The sequence below is a fragment of the Corvus moneduloides genome, chromosome 5 (genome assembly GCF_009650955.1).
Source record: "Corvus moneduloides isolate bCorMon1 chromosome 5, bCorMon1.pri, whole genome shotgun sequence".
NCBI lineage: Eukaryota > Metazoa > Chordata > Aves > Passeriformes > Corvidae > Corvus > Corvus moneduloides.
Genome location: NC_045480.1, coordinates 36,673,117 through 36,691,272, shown reverse-complemented (window position 1 = coordinate 36,691,272; position 18,156 = coordinate 36,673,117). Strand labels below are relative to the sequence as shown.

The 18,156-nt window shown below is 36.1% G+C and overlaps 1 protein-coding gene across 4 annotated transcripts in view; it reads right to left on the bottom strand.

The window, feature by feature from the left end:
* GLRA3 (glycine receptor alpha 3) overlaps positions 1-18,156 on the bottom strand; it is a 91,299-nt gene that overhangs the window by 39,049 nt on the left and 34,094 nt on the right. For all 4 annotated transcript variants that reach the window (XM_032109676.1, XM_032109675.1, XM_032109674.1 and 1 more), the window contains 2 exons: positions 3,093-3,316; positions 129-211 (listed from right to left, as the gene is read on the bottom strand). In XM_032109676.1, the coding sequence (XP_031965567.1) occupies positions 129-211; positions 3,093-3,316 (307 nt within the window). The remainder of the gene's footprint in view (positions 1-128; positions 212-3,092; positions 3,317-18,156) is intronic.

Sequence of the window (18,156 nt, the reverse complement as noted above, 5' to 3'; positions counted from 1 at the left end):
TTTGATAAAATAGAAGATTCATTCTGAAAATTTGGTCTTGTACCACTACAAGGGGTTTTCCTACCTCCTGTATAGCTGTTGTAATCCCTGCAAAAGTATGTATAGGATAATACATTACGCAAACTTACAGCTTTCCAGCTGCATTATACATGTTTGCACATCCATTGGAAAATTTTTGAGATCCATCGGACAGGAAAGTATTAAAGTCAATCTGAAAGAACACAAAAAACTCATTAAAAATATACCAAAAATAAATGCCATAGAACTGTGCAGGAAGAATGCAGGAATACAATGGAAGCAATTAAAAATAGAATACATGTTTCAATAGAAAGCTCTCAAAAAGGGTCTATATTAGCTGAACCCATCTAACTCAGACTAGTCTGATAACATGGAAAAAAATTTTTACAAGCTTTCAGAAAAACAAGTTTTTCAGTAGGGTTGCCTAACTTTATGAGAAGTCTAAAGGAATGCAGTAACAGTGTGCCTTTTTTGTGCTGCAGCAGAATTATTGTACTGTTCCAGTATTTCAAATCCTTGGCATAAAACCTACCCAAATTTGCAAGAATTTCATAACATATGTCAGCTGGAAATCATGGTGGCAAACTAGCTTTATGTGTTATTGTCCTAAAATAAAGTGCTTAAAATGTCAACACAAAGGTTTAAAGAAACATTTTATGATATTGATAGTAGACTGAAATATGCCTGTAATTTTGAACTGTTGCTGTGTATCAGTGTTAGTCTTAATACTTTCTCAGAAATTCGTTGCAAATTATAGGCATATAGGCATATATTTTAAATCAATACAATAATTTATCTTTAGAGAGATACTTCTCAGAGGAATCAGAAAGAAAAATTTATAAGAGCTAAAGGCACATGTTCTTGTGCCTTTATCTCTGGTCATTTCTAGGTGTCCATTCATCATTCAGGGCCATTAATCTACCTTCATTAATCAGTTCAGTTGATAGAATGTCCTACAAAAACTTTAGGAGCTTCAGTTCAATTCCTTACAAATAAGGCTTTTCTAGCGTAGCAGTGCTCTAATCCCCCTCTCTTGAACCCATTCTCCTGTTTTTGGCAATGAGGCTAAAGGGAAGTGGGCAGTAGGTGGCAAGTATAGCTGTATATTTCTTTTACCTATCTTTATTTGCTGACCAAACCTCCTTGATTCACTGCTGCTATAATTTCTGTTTAACCAGCCAGTGACAGAGCTGCATAGGAGGAGTCTGAGAAGCGAAGTCAGACCCAGACCCTATTTCCACTCTATTAAAAATAATTCCAAATGCAAATTCTGGCTAGTAGGCTGGTAACACAGCAACTCATTTCAGAGACACCTGGGCTTTACTTTGTGCTTCAGTAAGTATTTTAGTATTTTATATTAGATATTCATTGAGTCAGGAACTGTAACCTCCCATTATTTTCTTGTCTGAATTGTTCCAATACAATTAGGGGACGAGGAGACTTTCGGGTATGAAAGAAAGAAGCAAATTTAGAAACTTCTTTTTTTTTTTCCTTTTAGTATCAGCACACTAGCAATTAGCATATCTCCCCTTATCAAAAGGTTAACTCACTCAAATGCACATAACAAGTAAACTAGATGCCAATGATATGATTTTAAATCTGTTTCAGAAACTGCAATAGTTCTTAATTAAATCGTGGCAACATAAACTGTCTGGCTTCATGAGAAACAAAGGAGCTAGCTGGTATCTGCTTTCAGCACAGTCCATGTTTGCTTTTATAATTTGATATGATAATATTTCTCACATTTGGGGTTTTTCACCCATTTCATGTGGCCACGAACTTGGTCTGAATTGTATTGAAGTTGCAATCCAAACATGTTTCAGCTGAGTGGTGGGGTCTATGTACTCTGTGCTGTATTTATTTGGAAGGAATAGGGCGAGGCTGGGAATTGATTAGAGTGGAACAACTGCCAGTGCCTCTTGGGGTGATTCAGACAGTCTGCAGATGATTGATTTAGATCTACTTTCTACTTGAATCCAGAGAAGGAATCATTTTAACCTGCTTTGAATCTGTTTCTAGTGACAGAATACATGTTGTGACACTGAAGATTGATTCTGTTCCCAGAGTGGCAGACTAACCTCCTTTTGGATATGAAATACTCCCAAGAATTTCAACCCAGCCCTTTCTCCTTGTGTAAGCTTGAAAAAGTGCTGCCTAATCATACTGGAAAGTGGGAGGGAGGAAGAAGACTCTCTTGCCACTGACAAATCCATGCATGTCATAAAGATTTCTTTTTCTCCAGTATACTGTTTACAGATTCTTGATGTCTCTTCAAAGAGTCTAATAACACATTAATTTGGTGTCATAAAAGCATGCAAAGCAAAACACTGAGTGGACAATAGTATATTTGTTTTGAAAAGACTACTATTTTGCACAAGTGAGTCACTGCTTCAATACTGAATCTATACCATGTCTAGTGGGGCATTAGCATACTTATATCCAATGTGTTTCTCATTAGATTGGGTTTTTGAAGACAGTAGTAAAATGCCTACTGATGTCTGTATCAAAAGGAAAGTGGTGGGAAGAGAAGTGGGATAATTAGATTCTGTCAATACTTATGATTGCTGCTTTCAGCTTCTTAAAACCTTTTCATAAATTTACTTTCCAGTTTTCTCTCCATCTCCAGCAGCAAATGACTAATCTTTAGATGTCATACATCCTCAAACAGGCCATGTTTTCATGTTGAAGTGCAACTGCAACTTCCAAAATGGGGGAAAAGAAATAACATTTGATCGTCATGAAATTGGAGGGTACAGACTGTGAAACTCATACATGAGGCTAACTCACATTACAATACTACAGGATTGTTTGTTCTGTGCAGTGTCTTAGTTCCTCTAGGCTTAGTACCTGTACTTTAAAATAGGAAAGGTACTTTTCTTAATACTTTTACTATGTGAATGCCTAATGAGGGATCATTTTCCATTTTAGTATTAACAATGAACAGTAACGATGACAAAATTCTGCATTCAAAACTCACACATAATAGTTCTGCATGATTGGAAACTGAATATATGTTTTAGCAATTCCTAGTTATACTTTCGAACTTCTTCTGAAAAAGATCATTAGAGACTCACCTGATGGAATAAAGTACATTTCCATTTTTGAAAATCCGCAACAACTTATTATCTGTTGTAACTTCATGAAAGTTGGCACCTTTTTCATTAGCAAAGAACAAATCAGGTTTCCAAATTGAATCCAGCATGGATGGATCTAAATCTAAAGAGTCATCTGGATATTCACTGTATGCGAGGCGTGGATCATTCCAATTCTGACGGAGAAAGATGTTCACTCGATAATCCTGAATAAAAGAGAAAACAAGCAAAGCTTTATCAAGCATAGGGATTTAGCTTTTATTTCATTTCTTAGCCATGTAATCCCCTGCCCAGCTGTGGATGACAAAAGAATTACTTAGCTGAATGCCAGAATGATACCTATTTGTATTAGTGGGGACACAATGGATAAGAACAAAGATGCATTTCAAGGCAATTGAAAAAATCCTAAAGTAAGGAAATACAACCTCCATGTACATTTCATGTAATTCCTTATAACTCTACCCCTATCACAAATTTGTCTTGAAATTGAAATGAGAAGCATAAAAAGAGTTTTATGGTGTTACCTCTTTCTGCCTGACCCCTGGCAGTGGTATTCCCACCTCCCTCTCTCTGTCAGGGAGAATCTGTCCCACTTTAAGGGAAGTTAAATTATTTTTTTTTCTCTTTCTAATCTTTACATATTTTAGACCCACCACATAGGGTTTCTGTGCCTCAATTCCCTATTGAACATTGTGTGAGCAGTAACTTGTCATACAGCTGTCTGAGGAGGGCACGTTCCTCCTCTCTTCAAATAGGGTAGACACCATATAAGTCTTTATGATAAATTAGTTACAAGTGGGGTTACCTTAATTTCTACTGAAAGCCCTGTCTTAATCAAGAGTGCTTTTATAGAAAAGATGAGTGAGTGCTTCAAACTAATAGAAGTCATTTTGGAGCTGCACATACATTCTGTCAGAGATATATTTACGGCTCCACACTTTCTTGCAACTTTACCACTCTGAAAATATTTGGTTTTAAATAAAGGTGAATATTAGCTTCTCATTATATCGCATTTAGAACTGAGACTGACCATAAGGGCATAGGAACTATAGTTTTATTGGTTCTAATAAGACTTTCCTCATTATTTGAACTGCATTCATGAAAAAGATAAAAATAAAATAGAGAGAAAGGTTAGCTGCAGGGGGAAAATGGGAACTGGTTGTCAGACCTTACATGACACTTCTGAATGTAACAAAAGTAAAAAACATCACTTATTTATGGTTAAAAAAGATGATGAAAATTAATTTTAACAAGAAAACTTTTTGTGTCAGAATGGGAAATGAAGTGCGCAGGGATGAGCAATACCGTTTAGCCAAAACCTATGGATACTAGTTATAGGTTAGACTAACTAGTTAAAACCCCATTGGTGTAGAAATTGTGGGTACTGTTAAAAATTCAGCATTTTATCAATATTGCTCTTAGGAAACTTGGAACATGAAACCATGTAGTTGGAATAATCATGCCAACAGACATAATAAAGGACAACAGGAACCTTGTTATGCAACACTTACTCATGAGAAACAGTCTTCCATATCTTCAGCATCCTGCTGTTTTGGTCAATTTAATTACTCAGCTTGAATAAGGGTAGCCAAATATGCTAAAAACATGCTTATCAAGTATTACAAATCAAAAATATTGCAAATCATATAGAGAAAGTCCCAGTAAAGAGTTTTATGTTAATATAAACTTAAAAATTTTTAAGACAAATAAAGTAAGTGGAAAACTACACCTGAAGAATGAAACCAATTCAGTTTACTCTTTCCAGCAGACAGGAAAAAGGCTCTCTGACCAAATGGAAGCATGCAGCATTAAATGCATAGGATTTGTTAATCAACTGCTTTATTTAAAGAAATCAACTGTTAATTAATTTCTTAAACACACACATACAAGCATACCCCAAACCCTTTCAGAAAAGGGTTGAAAGACATTTTCTTTTTATTATGGGTAGTGACAGCCTCAGAAGCCATGAAAATTTTTTAGGAGAACCTGTTGGTATTTTTTATAATTAGCACCTTTATGTGATGAAACCAGAGCCAGGGATTTGTACTTTACTGATGTAGAAACAAGCCTGTATTTCTTTGTGTGCTTCTAAAGTAAGATAAAATTTTTAGACAAGCCTGTGCCTCAGTGCTCACAGAACTATATTTTTAGTGTCTTCTAGTAAGAGGGAATAATAACTCCTGAAATACCCTTATTTCATTGCATGACATCCCAAATACCATGTAGTACCTGTTTCCATTCCAGATTGCTGTATAAAATCAAAAGGACAGGAAGAAGAAGGATGTGGGAACAGAGATGGCTCCACTGCCTTACCCAGCACAGGCAATTCTTGCAATGAAGGAAACATTAGCTCTGAACCTGGGGCACTGGGGTGGGAGCACTGCAGCTCTCAGGACTTTGCACTTCAGCCCAACCCAAGCTTTCTATTTTAAATTATATAACATGAGGGATGTCTACTTACTTTACTTTTCTCAGTAGAAAATGAAGAGTTTTTGGATGGGATTAATTGTAGAGTAAAGGTCTCCTCACATGTGTGAGACAGAATGGGTGAAAAATGCGTAGCAGGAAGACAAAATGGAAAAGGAAAATGGAGGATGACAAATGATGGAATCCTTTCAAGATTGGATTAAGTTATTCTGTATGTCAGAATGAGTAAAGTTTATTGGTTTAAATTTTTTCCAGCTTTTAAGATGAAAAAAGTCCTGGTTAAACTTCTCACTGTAGCAACTGGAGCTATTTTTCATTGTTCTCTCCCTTGAAAAGTCTGACTTAAATTGGCACTCATTATTCACGAAAAAAAATTCTAATTTATCAAAAGGAAAGAGATATATTTGACTGTTATTTTATGAAGGACAAGTATTCATCATCTCAGTTTATAACTACACATCATGAGCACAAGGCTTAACTGCTTTAAACAAGTAGGGTTGTTTGATGCAAACACAAACACCAAAATAAAACTGCCTGAATTGATTTGTTATCCTACAAGAGGCTCTGTATTCTCATGTGCTATTTGCCTGAAAGGATAACTCCTAATTCAAATAACTGTGACAGAAAGGTTCCTTGAGGGGAGGGAGAAATCATCATTTAAGTTGTGGTGACTTTCACAGTCTCATCTGTAACCTCAAGGCTGTCATTTTTTGAACAGCTGCTGTACCCTGGTTCTACAGAACGAGAGTGTGACATGGGTCTGCACTTGCTTCACCATACTTTAAAACCTTAGCCACACTGTGAACTTTCTTAGAGGGTCAGGATACTGTTCATCTGCTTCATAAGGCTCAATAAAATAAAAATTGGGGATCAGGTAATTGCTCTTTGCTGTCCGTGCTATGGCTGAGGCCACTATGGACCCCAGTACTGACATTTTGATTAATAATTTCCAGCACATGGTGAAATCTGAAACACTTATAGAATATTTTGATTTCTACTTCATTATACTTGTACAGATAGAGCTATATTACCATAACATACAGAATGTAGCTTTATGGAAATTTTTGCACAAATCCTCAGGATACTAATTTCCTAATTCTCTCTATTTCTTTAATGCATTTTTCATATGCACTGCATGTGGAATCCTTCTAGATCTGAGAGATTCCAAAATATGCCCCTTATTTCAACATTGAATATCACCTGCTCTCATAATTTTTGTATGCTGTTATTTGAACCAAGTCTTCAGAATTTCATGCATAAATTACAGAACTCTTTCTGTTACCATTCCAAATATTATGATAATTTTACCTAATATATACTTCTAAGTGAAATCTAGACTTGTCTTTTGGATAATGTAGTCAAATTATTCTTCCTTCACTTGTTTTAACTCACTGTAAAATTTTAACATGGAAATCTTGAAGACTTTGAAGGAACACTGTTAAGAGTAGACATAAGACACTATAACAAATATTGTTCTTGTAGAAAATTTTTTCATCTGTTAACTATGACACTTGTAATGAAAGCTCATTTTCACTGCTGTACAAGAAAAGCTGGTATGTTGCAGAACGCATTAATAGTTTTAATTTTTACTGCTGAGATTTTCTAAACTTACTGTCTCAGTCTCTGAAAAACATGCAACTCGATATAGTTTTTCCTCCTGCCTTGACTGGTATAATTAGACAGGATGGCCTGTGGCATAATAGTACTTTGTGGTAATAACATCTTTCCATTTTAAATTTATTCACTGTTCTTAAGCACTGTGGCTGCACTTTAGGTAACTAATTGTTTTGTGTAAATTCGTGGTATTTTCTGGTTTCTCTTTATGTAGCTGAAAATTTCAGAGTGGACCAAAAGCTATTCAGCTGATGATTTCAATATGCCTTTGACGAAACCTCTCTGGTATAGAAACTCAAATATTTAAACCTTAGTTAGCCACTCAAATTGTCAAGTCATTTTCCATACAGGTTACCAATGGCATTGCAAAATAAAGTAGGAGAAGAATCTTGAAATTCACACTCACATTTGAGAAATGCAAATATAGTTTTTGTATTTTCATGGATTCCCTTGTATTTCAACATGCTTAATAGCTGGAATTCCATCATTACTGAGATTACTTATGGTGCAGCCTTAACTATTCAAAAGAATATGTAAAAGAAGGCGCAGGGAAGGATGATAGAGGACTGGACAGGGTAGTCAGTTCTGTGAGAGTAGCCATGAAAAGTTGCATTTCTTTAAATTAATTTAAATTGATAATGCAAAGGACTTGTGTTATGACTTAATTTATGACTTGATTTCCCTCAATAAGTATATCATAAGGGAGGGAGAAAACATTTTAAATCTAAAGGCAAAAATATCCTTCCTTAACTATCAATGAATTTAGACTGAACTGAAATGTTTCATCTTTTTTCTTATGCTAACACACCCTGGTGATACTTTCATTGGTCTTATGTATTATAGCAAATAAGGGGATTATTTATTTTTTATTACATCTTTGCACTACTACTGGAGTACTGTGTACAGTTCTGGTTTTCCCAGCATAAAAAGGACATGGAACTGTTTGAGCAAGTCCAGAGGAGGGCCACAAAATTGATAAGAGGACTGGAACACCTCTGCTACAAAGACAGGGTGAGAAAGCTGGGGCTGTTCAGCCTGGAGAAGAAAAGGTTGAATGAAGAAAATTTTTACTGTGAGAGGGGTGATACACTGGAACAGGGAGGTTCTGGATGCTGCAGCCATGACAGTGTTCAAGGGCAGGTTGGATAAGGCCTTGAGCAACCTGGTCTAGTGGGAGGTGTCCCTGCCCACGGCGGGGGTGGGGGGGGGTGGGGGTGGGACTGGATGATGTTTAAGATCCGTTCCAACCCATTAAAATTCTGTGATTCTATGATTGCAGGTCTGAACTGCAGCAAGGATAATGCATATATCTCTGCTGTTTGGCAGTTCAATTAATGAGTGAAAACCAACTGCAACAAGCCCCATGCTCCACCAATGACTGTAACTCATTAATCTGTCGAAGATATACCATAGCAGCTAAAGAGAAAATAACTGTGATTTAAATCAACTGCTTATTACTTAGCTTTAATTGACACATTAAATCTGTGTCTGAGTACCAAGATTTGACTAATGCCAGATGAGAACATGCTTTTTTGTACTGAAGAGCTGTAGAGCATTCATTACAAGAAGCAATGTAGATGCGCTGTTGATTATGATAAAGAGTTTGTCTATAGAGAATCCTTCTTGGTGATCTGTTGCTGGATATTTCCATAGGTGGAATCTCTCTTTCCAGACCTGATTTTGGTAGTGGGTAAAACTAAGGATGTCCTTATTGTTCTGACTCTGGAATTACAGAATCCATGGAGAGGCTGAGAGCAGCTGCAGTAAGAAGCAAGAAGTACCCTCAGTAAGAAGTAACTTTGTGAATTTTCTAGAACCACCTGATCCCTTCCTCAGACAGCAATGTCTTCATGGATGAGCCTCAGGAGAAAGTCTTCTTCTTGCAATTTTTGTTTCTAATTGTGTTTCCGATTCTTGCCATATGAGGAAAATAATTCAGTTCCATGCACAAACAGATGGAGAACTATGGAGAATTTCCTGTCTGTTTCTGCCCGAAGTTAGTTGGTTAAACACTTTGAAGGTGATTAGGATCTCTAGATTTCAGCCCTTGAAGGCTGAGGATGAGCAGTAAGGCCTGTTCAGTTCCTGGATAAAAGCTCTAATCCTAGTCTAGTTTGAAAATTGTAGGTGCTCCTGCTCCCTCCACTAAGTAGGACAGCCCAGATGCTTGGAAGTTTAGGTGAGGACTAACTTGCCTCTGATCTCAGGAAGATTTAAGAAATTATTTGAGTTATTCAGAAAAGACTATTGATGGATTTGGATGAACAGCTCCTCTGAGCAGCAGAATTTAAGGTGTGCATTAATGCTTTTAATACTTTGTGGGTTTTTTTTCTTTTTTTTTTTCCTAAGTTAGTATTTTGGGATTTTAGTTTGCTTTTGTTTGTTTCTCATACATTTCAGAACTACTAGATATCCTAATGGGTGTCCTGTGAATAGTTTGGTTAAAGCTTTATTTCAGTTTTGCCTAATTCATTTCAGAGTTTGACTCCAATATCTATCCATCAGTACTCATATTGAAGTCAATAGAACTAGAACTCACTTGGCAAAGAGCTGGCTAAAACTATTACTTCAGCATTGCTACCTGTAATGTCAGACCTCTCAGACTTCCTTACAAAATTAAAATTCAGAGTTCAGCAAATAAATTTACACACTACTTCTGCACCAAGCGCTCTTCCTGGGTGTGCCACCTGCTTTCATAACCTTGGATTCTGAAGTGGTATGGCTTCTGTTAGTGTTCTGGCTGGCACAGATGAATGCTTCTTGCTTTATTTTCTTCTGGGATGAGTAATACCTCATTTTCCATACATACAAATAATGGAGGATGAGAGCTGTTCTGCAACTACTACAGTTCTGTCTTTGCCTTAGAGAAAGTATTGGGTCATTTACAGGATGCTTATTAGCACAGAGCTATCAGTCTTTGTCATTCAACCCACAGCTAAAAGAAGAATATAGACACTAGTTTCTGAGAGAACTCCTTCATTTTTGCCTTATTTACTCCCTTGTCTTTTTTACAAAACATTCTAAATCAGTTGAATTCAGCAATGTGCTACAATATCTACTTATTTTCCATATGTGTTATGGCTAAAACATTGCAAATGGACAGGTTTAGTTTATTTTAGTGTTCAGTTATTTTGTTGAGTTTATTATCAGTAGCAATACTGGATTTTAGTATCTGTGCTCACATATAATGATCAAAAGTCAAAGGTAGCTAATATCTAGGATGCTTATTCTTAAAAAGATTAATTATAGTACTGACATACTGTATAATAATGTTTGTCATAGTGCCTACTGCATGTCATAGAATATTTGTTAATTAAAGATTGAATATACTACTTCCATATTTAATGGAAGCTGTGTGTTTCCAACTCCTAATGCATTACACTAAAATCACATTTTGCAACTCGTTCAGCGTAATTGCTTTTTTTAAGCTTTAGCTCAGGGGCTTTTAAAATGTTTGCACTTTCAAGCAGTAGTATAAGGGATTAGATGAAAAAGGACATGACAATTACATGAACAAATAACATACACTAAGCCTCTGTTTTCATTTGGTCCTTGCCATGTTCTTGGCTGACAAAAGATTCTGGGTTTTTTTCTGCAAACAAATTATGTGTCCCTAAAGAAGTTTTTGCTCTAACAGCAGAGGGAACTTCTTCCTAAGTGAAAAGTTAGATTTTTCTGAGATTATTCATTTGTTCACAAGAATTTTTGGTGCTAGATGTTCCATTTTGTTATTAATGAATTTTATGTTTGCACTTATATGACTGGTTTCAATATGTGACCGAATGGGCTAATTTTATAAATCTTTACTGAAGACATGTATTTGAAATCATCCTCAGTTTCATCTCCTCAGGCAAATATAATCAAATTAGATCAAGTACAGTTTTGGGAATTCCATATTAAATTACCTTGCTGCCTTCCTTGTGTTGGTAGATAATATGACATTGTCTAGAATAGGGTAAATAAGGTAAAATATAAGGTAAAATATAAGGTAAAGGTAAACCAGGTCAAGTCCAGAAGCAGAGCCTGCTAACTCCCATAGTCCAAACACTTGCTGAAGTGGGCTCTGAGAAGGCATACATTTCTAACTTTAGACAAACTTGATCAGATATGAGTTGACCTTAAATTTATTGATATGCATGAAATGCACCAAGAGGTCTATCAGGAAAATCATGTCGTTTTGGTGGTTTTACAATGATGCCATCATAACACATTAAATTTTATTTGTCCTTGAACTGTATCCATAATGACGAGAAAGGGAACAATTTGTTTGTCTCCCCAAAAACATTCTCTAGTGGCATTTGAAAAGCCCTAAAATATTCTTCCTTTTGGCTGCTGGTTTAGAAAGATGCACATCTCCTGCAATCCTGTGATATGTCTACCTTCCTAGATAACTCAGGGACTCTTAGGGATTATTAAGGCCACACTAAATGCACTCAGGCAATTAAATAAACCTTTAAGAGACACAAACTCCATTCAGTATCGATTTACTAACCTGTTCCTTTCATGAAGTTAACTTTGTGAACAAGTACACGTGGGTCTAGATGAGTAGTAAGGGCGAAGGAAGAAATGTCAAGTTTTTGGGCTTCCACTAGGTCCGTGATGAAAGAGGTAGAAGTAAAGGTTACTCATTGAAAAGCCAATCCTAACCTTATTTTAAAATACCTCAAATACTGTAGTTTGTAATACTACAGTAATACCAGAACAGTAGTCACAGGCACAAATCATAAACATTTTCCCTACACTTTGCTAATCTGGGAAACAGTCTTGTTACCTTGTAAGGTCTAGTATAAATATTTAAAAATTGAAGTAAAGCTATCCAAAATTAATAATTAACCAGTGTAAAATATAAATATATACATTGAAAACTGTTATATTTGTATATAGTATATATTTTATATATATAATACACATTAAAAAGACATGCAAATTTTGTATTTAATATATTCAGTTTTCTGAAACTTTAGAGCAGCTGCATTCACAAAAATAAGGAAAAATATATTCCAATCAAGGGAACTAATAATGGCTGATTAGAAACATCAAATTTTCAGTGTTTCATCCCTTCAATCTTACCAGGAGTTAAGCAGATAAACTCTTATTCAATACAAATCTTTTAAAAGAAGATATAGGAACGAAAAAGAAGATTGTAAGAGATCCCACATATTGTAGCTTACAATGTTTGTAGATGGAAAGCAGACTAGAAATCTTCTTTAACTAATCCTGTTACGCTAATAAATTAGCTTGCATATGTTCCTATACATTTATGTTTTGAAAATCCATTAAGTGAAAAAGAAATCTAGTGACTGAAAGAGCAGGCAATGTAAAGACTGCTTATTTTTTAAAGCAAGGGAATAAATTCAGATTCCCCAGGAGTGCTTTTGAAGATTATTGTTTTGTCATCAAAAACAGGTAAAGAAGAAATAGAGAGTACCTACTTTTTCTCAGTTATGTGTGTGCAATACATTTGTTTTTCATTCACCTTCAATATCTTCATGGCTGCGACAAAGTTTTAGGTCAGTATCTATTCACACTGCCTCAGTTTCCAATGAGAAATGACTTGAGGAGGTGGCTGCCTGTTTCTTTTTTTTTTTGGGAAAGAAAGATATGGGATTAAATTTGCTCCTAGGCAAAATTAAATTTTAAGCCTAGAGGCCTGCAAGTTGGGACATTTCTGAACTGTGGAGAAGGCTTGTTTAGCTGGGGTAAAGTTAATTTACTTCACAGTGGCTGGTACACGGCGATATTTTGATTTGTGCTGAACACAGGGTTGATAACATAGAGGTGTTTTGCTGTTATTGCTGAGCAATGCTTTAACAGAGCCAAAGAGGTACTTGCTTTATTTCCTTTTGTTGTGCGGGTGAAGAGACTGGGGGTGCATGGGAAATTGGGAAGAGACAGAGCTGGGACAGCTAATACTCACTGACCAAGGGGATATACCATACCATATGGCACCATGCTCAGTATCTATATGGGGGGGGAGGAAGGGGGAGGAGGGCAAGAAGGAGGAGGGGATGTTTGAGTTATGGCATTTTTCCTCCCAAGTAACTGTAATGTGTGATGGAGTCCTGCTTTCCTGGGAATGCCTGAACACCTGCCTGCCCATGGGTAGCAGTGAATTAATTCCTTGTTTAGCTTTGCTTCTGTGCACAGTTTTTGCTTTCCCTATTAAACTGTCTTTATCTCAGCCCATGAGTTTTCTTCCTTTTACCCTTCCAATTCTCTCCCCAATCCCACTGGTGGGGGAATGAGCGAGCGGCTGTGGGGTACTTGTTTGCCGGCTGGGGTTAACTCATGACAGGAGGGATTTTTGTTTGCTTTGCAGTGCTTTTCAGCCCTGGATGAAATTGTAGAGAAATTCAAAGCCTCTGCAAGCTGGAGCACTAGAGGCAGAGGAGCAGAGAAGCCTGTGAATTTGGATTACCTGCAATTTGGAGAGAGGGAGGAAGGTGTCAATCTGTAGATCTCTGTCTAGAGACACCTGTCTGATGAATCTAAACAGCAGATTAGCAGATTAGCACTTCATAAAATGGTTAACTAGGTGAAGAGATAAATGGAAGTGTTTAGGAGCGAGAGAAGACAGAACCCAATTTCTGTGCTGAAGGAGATGGCTGCTGCTGCTGAGGTCTGCATAATAAATCTAAGATTCTGAAGTCATAAGGGTTATTTTCTGCAGTTGAAGAAATCAAACTATCCGAAAGATGCTGAGTTTTATTATTGTGTAAATTGGTATTAGCATCTAGAAGGATTTAGAGGGGAAAAAAAAAGAGGTCTGACACTTGATATAATGGCAGTAATGACATAGGGAGTGGCATGTCAGTATAAAATGCGTATCAGACCACTCCTTGCTGTGATCATACTGACTTTTAAAGAAAATTAAAGCTTGATTCACAGACTCATAATACTTCTTGTTCTGCTAGCTGTTAATGGCCATAATTGATAGCATGCTGTGTATTGTCTAAGGAAAAGGAAAAATACTATGTAAAAACCAGATCCTTACAAGCTCTTTTGATAAATTGTGTAATTTTACTGTTTAATTTTAAAGTACTATAAGATTTCAACTTTTTTTTAAAGATCTATCTTTGCACTACAGGTATGATGTATAAAAAGTCTGAGTGTACAGCTCTTTCATGATGAGTGATTACTTTGGCTACTGTAATTAAAAATGCACACCCAGAGTATGCACATCCAGAGTGCATGAAGTACCAAGTATTCAGAATAGCATGAAGACATGAGAGGAGAACAGAGTTTTTAAATTATGCTAAAATAACTGAAACTTATTCAAGGCAAGAATATCAAGGTTATGTAGAATGTTTGTACTGGGAACTTTTCCAGTGCATATTTACTAGGCTCAAGAACAGAAATTAGGAACAAAGGTGGCAATCTGAAAATCTTTTATTTTCTTAATTCAGGTTCATTCAACAGCTGTTCTGAAGTCCACCGTAGCTTTTGTTCCTGTAAACAGAGTTAGCGAATTGCAGGTTCATGCAAAACCCAGGGAGACAGGCTATAGTCTTTCAGTGATAGATGGGGATTTAGGGACTTAACTCCTATTAGTGTTAATGGGAGTTAAGGACAAAATCCACATATATCATGGTGAGATTAATTTCCATTGCTTAAATATACATCATGAGGCAGCTACACTAAAGATATTTTTAAAAGTATTGCTTTTGACCTAGTCCTTTAACTATTTTTTTATAACGTTTTTACACTGGTAGCTGTGTTCTTATAATTTTAGGAAACATCACAAGTGTTACATAATCATAACCTCAAGGGACTTCATCTTGGATGATTGCAACAAAATAAGAAACTTCACAAACAGCATACCTTATATGATGTGAACAGAGCTATTTAGTGATGCCACAATCTTATTTTCACAGATACTGAGATTTCCTACTATAGTGACTGAGTAGAACTCAGCTTGCAAATTAGTTACTTTCACAGTTTTTTCTGGATAATGCTGCAATTGTTACACCAGGACATAGATTTTTAGGAACAGCCTACCTGATAACGGCCTTCAAATAGATTGAAAAGACTATTATAATAATGTGGACGTAAGTAGGAAGATGCTGGAAGGGATGGAAAAAATGCCACATTATTTCATAGTGCAGTGCTGTACAAGTAATAGTTTTCCCTTTAAGTGAGAAAGAGCGATCAGAGGAAGAGGAGTCAATGTAAGCAAACATAGATAAGGGGAAATAAGATGTGTGAACTGTTCCCCAGCTTTGCTAGAAGATTAGATGACTGTAGGTAAACAAAGGATGTAAAAATTTAACTAAAGGCTAAGTCTCCCTTGGAATGAGAAGATAAAGGTTCTGCAAGAGCCTTTGCTAAAGTTGTAAAGAAACCATTTGGGTTTTAGGAAGCATTAGAACAGGTGATGAGTAGCATTTAAAGCAGCATTGTATGCAGTCGCAAGGGCTTGAGCTGATGATATAGGAGGTCATTTCAGGTCTTCTGTAGCTAATAATTGCAGTAAGTGGCTATGGGGAAGTAGAAAGCTTTGTGTCTATAAAATGAACTGTTTGGCTTTTTGTATTGTACAAAGTGTTTTGCAAATTCTTTAAGAATGCTTGTTAAAATGGACCAGAAAGAAGGATACATTTGTATGTCTGGATGAGCTGACTATAACACCTGTCCTGGTAAATATTTATCTAGTTTAGATAAACCAGAACAATTACTTCTAGCTTAGAGTACTAAGGCAACCGTAGGTCTGGATTCAGCCTTTTCTTCAAATGAGGTAAAAAATATTTGGAACTAGGCTTCCCTTAATGTAAACAAGATTTAAGAAAATGTCACCCAGCACACAAACCTTAAGGCTACTGCTGCTACCATTTCCCTAGACCTAAGAAACAATATCTGACTAATGGTTTATAAAATGTTTTCAGGACTTTTTTATACCTGAAGTTGGTACAAATAGTTGTATACCTTATTTGACATTTCTTCCAGGACCAGGAAGTCAAAGCATAGAATACTGTATGCATTTGATAGTAGTATAGAGAGATTTTTTGGATGCCCAGCTCGAATGAGTAGCTACAGTCACTCAGCTTTCACAGGGCCTGAGGTACTGGAATATTTTCCATGTTTTGTGTGACAGCGAGGACAATAAACTGTTGGTTGTGCTTCAGGAAGAATTTTGGAGATTTTACTTAACATTTAACATTTTGTTGTTGCTGTTTTTTATGAATGGAAAACATTTGTGATTTATATATTGGCAAAGAGTACCAAAGTGTTTAAGCTTCATCTCTCAGTCTTTTGTGAAGCTGAATGACAAAAACCTGCTAAAACTCAGCAAGTGAAGGCTATCGTTGGTTTTAACTGCAATTTTCTTCAACTAATTTGACTGGTAGGTATGAAACTGCATCTTCAGGCACCACAACAATATGATCAGCATAGAGCATTGTGCCTTCAAATGAGAAAATGTGTTGTCATCTCCTCCTGCAGCTTTTCTACATGAGCTCAGAGTGCTTGTCTTCTGCATGTGCCATAGTCTAGAAACACTGTTCTTTCATGTGAGAAAACTTGAGAGATTACCTTTTGTCTTCTGGCAATAAGTAATAAAAGTTACATCTGGAAATCTTGACAGCACCACAAAGGTCTGAAATAAGTCATAAATTACCCGTATAGGTGGGTATTTAGATCCAGATGACATGTTTATATTACTAGGGAATGTTAAATGGAACCTGTTAAATGGTCATTATTTTTGTTTTATTCTCTATATTACATTAAGACATCATTGAATTCCAGCTCCAAGTTCTAGAAAACACTAGAGAATTTTACTGTGACTCAGTAAAACCAAGCCTTACAGAGGTAAATACACAAAATATTCCGATTCATCTTCCAAAAAATCTGGAAACAAATTATGGGTCACAACCACACAAATGAATCCAGATTACAAATCAAAACAAATGAAATAGGAATTTTAGTACTTCATTGTGGAAACTTTCTGGTATATTATGTTTCTAAACTCTGCATTAAAGGCGGTTTCACAAAATGACCACACCTTTATTCTGTTTATGCCCATTACATGGCCGCTGTCACTGAAAACTGTCAGTTTGAGCTTCTGCTTTACTGTAGATACATTATCTTTTCAGGACTATGACTCGTTCCTCCACAGAATATAGTCCTTTTCAATTCTTGGTCCATTTTTAAATTTCCATTTATACTGCAAATGCACACTAACAACTGAGTCAGATCCTCTTCCACAGTTCTTTCACCTAAAGCTATTGAAAATGTCCAAAACTTTTTAAAGGAGTTTTTCATTATTACAGTATCACTTATGCTAAACTTCACAATTAGTTCTGAGATGCTGACTGCATGAAATAATTTATAATTTCCCTTTATAAAGGAAGTTTCAATTCTTTATAAATCATTGAAAGAATATCTAGAAAGGTCTAGAAACCAAAATCTTGGTATTTTTTCTTTTTTTTTTTCCCTCAGACACATGCACTCTGTTATAAGGTAAATTTGACTATAGAGCTTTCAGAAGAACTTGGCCTTAGGATGCTATGAAAAATAAACCTGAGACTTAGTCTTGATTTGGTTTGTTGGTTTTTTACAGCTACAAACAAGAAAGGTTAACCTAACACTGAATAAGACAAGATTGCTTGTTCATTTTTTTATGGATGTGTCTATTCATAGTTTATATTTCTGGTTTTTGGTATATCCACGTTGAATGAACTGGCTTTTAAACAGGAAATATGTGGAAACCACCCTTGTAACTGAGCTTTTTATTAAAATAGCATAAACACAGTCAATTAACCAAGGATTGAACACTACTGCTCCCTAATCACTCACTGGAGAGTTGCTTCTGAAAACAGTTTAAAACCCACTGCCTTGAGGGGCCAGGAAAAGAAGTCTGCTACCAGCTTCTGTAAAGGCCATCAACTCCAGCAAAGGCAAAGCTTCTGGTGAGTTTTAAAAATCAATTTAATCACCCATTTTTGCTAGTCCAGACCAAACATGAGTCTGAACTCTTTTCTTCAGTGCAGAGCTCATTTGCTGCCCAGAC